At 30.9% G+C, this 5001-nt stretch overlaps 1 protein-coding gene across 1 annotated transcript; it reads right to left on the bottom strand.

Annotated features, from left to right (window-relative positions):
• Positions 1-654: 654 nt before the first annotated feature.
• On the bottom strand, positions 655-3612 carry LOC129318770 (NAD(P)H-dependent 6'-deoxychalcone synthase-like). The gene is made up of 4 exons (XM_054963708.1): positions 3269-3612; positions 1920-2166; positions 1633-1812; positions 655-1054 (listed from the first exon to the last, which is right to left on the bottom strand). Exons 1-4 carry the CDS (start codon positions 3571-3573, stop codon positions 854-856), a joined length of 933 nt encoding a protein of 310 aa, XP_054819683.1. The 5' UTR covers positions 3574-3612; the 3' UTR covers positions 655-853.
• Positions 3613-5001: the final 1389 nt, after the last annotated feature.

Raw genomic sequence — 5001 nt, 5'->3', positions numbered from 1 at the left:
TAAGGTCTTTAATGAGGTAGTATTGGATAACATACAAATAAATGATGTACTCTTTTCTTCTACTAGGTTTTTGTCCCATAGGATTTTTTCTAGTTGAAGTTTTTAATGAAGTACATTCTTATATAATAGACATTCAAAGGGGAGTGTTATGAATATTAAAAGTGATGTGGATGTCCATCCCCCTCACTTTTTCATCTTTTCCCATAAAACTCTCACCACTGTGACTGTAATTGATTATCCTTTATTATATTTTCTACTATCATTTGTGAAACCCATTGATTTAAGATTATGCCTATAAATAGGGTGTGCTATTTGTATTGTAATAAAAAGGAGAATATAAGAGAAGTCATATTCATTTCTGTTGTTTCTACTCTCCTCTTCCTCCCCTATCTTCTCATTTAATTTCTATTCTTTCTATATTTTGTTTATAACATTTCTTTCTTTATATATATTTTTTAAAATCTATGTACTCCTCATTCTCGTTGCTCAACATTCAAGGCAAGAGCTTATTCAAGTAAATGGCAATCACTACTGCACCAAAAAACAAAAAAAGTTTTGATGAAGTTTAAAATTTTAATTTCGTGACATATATAAAATGCTACAAGTTTTAAAGTTATCTAAAATCTCAAGTGGCATTCATTGATTAATTGTAAATGTTTCATTGAAGAGAGAAGAAACTTGAGTTATGTGAACGAAATACACTTCATATTCGCATGCTACATCCTCTTATACTGATAATCAACTGATTAAATACAACTGAAACACTCATAAAATACTTTGCAGAAATTCAAATCACGCAAGGCATACTTGCTCCAAAAACCAAAAATATCATATCGTAATCAAATTATTAAAGCTAAGATTCCCCATCAAATAAGGCTTCAAGTGATGAAGTAGATCCGTCAAATGAATGAAGTTGCTTGATTTGACTTATCTTTTCATGGTCATCTTCAACGAGTGACCACTCAAATATCTCCAAGTTCTGCTTCATTCTCTCTTTGATGTAACTCTTCAGTGCAAAACTCACTCCTTGCTCATAAGCCCACCTCAGACATACCTATTGCACCAAAAATTTTGAATAATATTAAATAGCGCAAGTTCCCGCAAAGAATAAAATTAATATTAATCTCTATAATTTTTACTTAGTTGTAACTCACTTGATTCCTAAACTTTGATTCATAATTAAGTCCTTATAATTTTGCATATTGATTCGAATGTAACTCAGTTCTTAAATTTTAATTTGATATAATTAAATTCCTATAATTTTAGTAATTTGAAATATTGGTTCCTATATTTTGGAAAATAAAATTATAAATGTTAAAATTATTTTCTTTATAATATTTATAACTATTAAAAGTTTTAGTAATTTAAAATATTAGTTTCTAAATTTCAAAATAATATTAATCTTCATAATTTTATTTTTTAAAATATAGGAACCAATATTTTAAATGATTAAAACTATAAGAATTGAGTTGCATCGAATCAAAGTTTATAACCGAATCAAAGTCATAAGGATTGAGTTACAAAGTTCAAGAACTAAATTATAACTGAGTTAAAATTATAGGAATGAAATGTTTAATTTTCCCAAAACCAATGAAGGAAATTAAACTGGAAAATAAACTGTAATAGGAGTACCTGTGCAACAGATTTTCCATGAGCCTGAGCAATCTCTTTGAGTAATTCATTGTGCAAAACTTCATTGGTACCCCAACTTGCTCCTTTGGCTCCCAAAGCAGAATATGCTGTGACGATTATGCCCTTTGCTTTACAGTATTCTCTTAGCCTCTTTTGTTGCCAACAAGGATTCGTCAATACCTGTGTTAATAGTAATTAAAAAATTACAAAATTATATAAACATCATTGATTGTGTTACCGTATGATATATGTGAAGAAAAACAAGTTGTGTGTGGGTTCTCTCTCACTTGATTAACTGTAGGAGGAAAGTTTGCAAAGGAGAGAAGATTTTGAAGCTTCTTGGTGGAGAAATTGCTGACTCCAATGGACTTTGTGAGTCCCATGTTCTTGCATTTTTCCATTTCTGCCCACACGCCCTTCAAATCAAATGGCACCAACTCGTTTTCGTCGAATGGAAACTTCATAGTCCCATCAGGTTTAGCACTTACTGGCCAGTGGATCAGATGGAGATCCAGATATTCTAATTTCGGAGTCCTGTATCAATTTGAGATTATTTCAGCAGTAACATTCATCAGCTAGTTGAAAACTTGAATCATTCATTTTCCAATGAGGTTTCTAATGTGTATTTCTCTAACGCCCTTTATAATATTTCAACTTTCTAATTTCATTTTTTTCCTTTAAATTATTGGCTTTTATATAAAATAAGAGGATGGAAATGGTCTGATTTCAAGTAGAGCTCGCAAAATGACCATACTGATGAGGAAGAGATGAATTCTTCATCTCAAAAGCCCTAAAAGAAGAACTCCTGCAAAGTTGGCGTTGACTTATCTGATCAGAAGGTGAAATATCCTACCTTCAAGGGTAGCGCGAATCCATAAAAATATCTACACTGGGAGATGAAGATGGAATAAATCTTCAGGGTGAATGACTGGGCAGAAAAAAAGATAGTAAAATTTACTTCCCTTAATTTTATTGATCATACTATTTTCTAGTGGGAAGATTTACACTATAATTGGAGGCACCAAGACAAAAAGCCCATCAAAACATGGGAGAAGTTAAAGAGGTACCTAAGAAAAACATATGTTCCTAATTATTACTACACAGAGCTGATCAATCACAAATTGAGGATGTTTTCTCAAGGAACTATATTCATGGAGGATTATGTGCATGGGGTTAGATCTCTTGAAGATTCATGCTAGCATTCAAGAATGTATCGATGCTTTGGCAAGGCTAGCTAATGGATTGAGACTAAAGATAAGAAATAAACTTGACTTGTACACTTTTATGAACAAGGAAGAGATGGTGCACAAAGCCATTAAATTGGAATAACAATACAAAGCAAAGTGGCCAAATCTTCGTCTTGAAAAGATTCCAAATCAGCCTCTAAGTGGAAAGATTCCAAGGCCAAAGAAGAGAAAAATATCACAATTACACTTTTTTAGTTTTGAAAAATCATAAAAAATATACAAAATTTCATTGTTTTATACTTCAAAATATTGAAATGTTTCTTATTTCATATAGAAGCCAATAATGAAAAGAAAAAAAACAAAATTGAAAAGTTGCGGTATTATAAAAAGCATCAAAGACATATTATAAGCCTCTATAGATCTATATAGTTATGTTTAAGCAGTCTCACCCAAGTGATCTCTGTAAAGCAGGAATGACATGAAGAGGATGATTATCAGTGCACCAGAGCTTGGAAGTGATGAAGAGCTCGTCTCTTGACTTGATAAGGACAAGCTGAAGCGCTTCAGCTATGCCACTTCCTAAAGACTCTTCTGTTCCATAAAATGAGGCAGTGTCAAAGTGTCTATATCCAAGTTTGATAGCCTCTATTACTGCCTCCTTGGTGATATCCTTTCTCATTGACCTGGTGGCCGTGCCGGGGCCGATCACCGTTGTCGAAGAGACCAGATGAGGAATATTTGTTGGAGACATCATGGTGGGAGCTTGTAAGTCAGAATTTTTTTGATGATGAATTGAAATGCTTGGTTTATGAATTGTGGTGGAGGTTATACGCACATGCCAATAACTTTGTACTAAATTCACAAGGCAGAAAACGGAAGAGATTACACCTATTTAGTCCAATATATAAATGCAAATATACGTAAATAATGAAGACTTAATTAGAAAGTAAAACATTTATTTAAGCTAGTTCAAATATGAACATAGAACATGCTCAGTGTTGAACGGCGTGCAAAATGTGGCTTTCCCTGATCTGAAAAAGGGTACAGGTCAAAGAAAAAGAAAAATCTCAAGCCTACTGAAAAAATGGGGAAAATTGCTTTCAAATTCATCAGTTGATAAGTATTTAATTCATAATTCATAAAGTCATAAAATTAAATCCTACTATTTGATATAAAAATTTTGTTGGTGGATAATCTATAAGTATCTCTATAAGTGCTCTTTAAGTTTAAAAGCTTGCCCTCATCTTAATGAGTCTGGAACCCCAACTTACCTAAATTATTATCTATATAAAAAAAAAATTTATTCATCCCCATGAAGTTGTTGAATACATTTTTCTTTAAACCTGCTTGGATTTTAGTTGGGTATAATTAATTATAAAAATAATTAATTAATATGATTGATTTTAATTATAATTGATTATATTAGAACACAATGTATTTGTATATTAAAATTGATTTCAGCTATACATATTACTATAAAGGACATTACTTTTTAAAATTAAGTTATTGATAAAGTTGAATTTAATATTATTAAATTTATTAAACTTTATTTAAGAAGTAAAATATATAATTTAATAATAAAAATAAATTTATAAGAAACCTCTCAGTTTATTTCAAAATGTGATTCTAGCTCAATAATCAATTATTAAATTAATTAGTTGTTTGGATAATTTTTTTAAAAATCAATTATTTGGCTCCAAAGACCGATTATATTGTCAATCCAAACAGGTTGTTTATAAAAGAGAGAAGTGCAAGGCCATAATTGTCTACATGTTACATAAGCAAGCACGAAGGACCTCCAAAAACTCTGGAGCCGTATCAAGAAAATTATAAAGTTACTATTCTTGGAACTTTCTTTGGCAAGTCTGTGAGGTTAGGTAAATATGAGTAAACTTAAGCCAATACTCATATTGAATAAAATTGAACTTAATAATTAGTATAAAATAAAGAGACATTATCCATAAACTTGAATTTTAAAATTTTTAGTTAAAATGTGATTGTATTGCAAGCCATGTTCATTCCAATAAAGATTATTCGAAGACTGCATTGGAGAAGTGAACAAAAGCCCAGGAATTTAGAGAAACCTCCAATGCATTCACCATATCGATTCCTAAGAACCGGTCCACAATAAGCTGTATTATTCAAAGAATCATTTACAGCAATTTCAACATTACATTTAATC

This window comes from Prosopis cineraria, unplaced genomic scaffold, assembly GCF_029017545.1.
Source record: "Prosopis cineraria cultivar Desert tree isolate PC_DT_omini unplaced genomic scaffold, ASM2901754v1 PC8, whole genome shotgun sequence".
In the NCBI taxonomy this organism is placed as follows: domain Eukaryota; kingdom Viridiplantae; phylum Streptophyta; class Magnoliopsida; order Fabales; family Fabaceae; genus Prosopis; species Prosopis cineraria.
The sequence above is the reverse complement of the archived record's forward strand: the minus strand, read 5'-3'. Positions and strand labels throughout refer to the sequence as shown.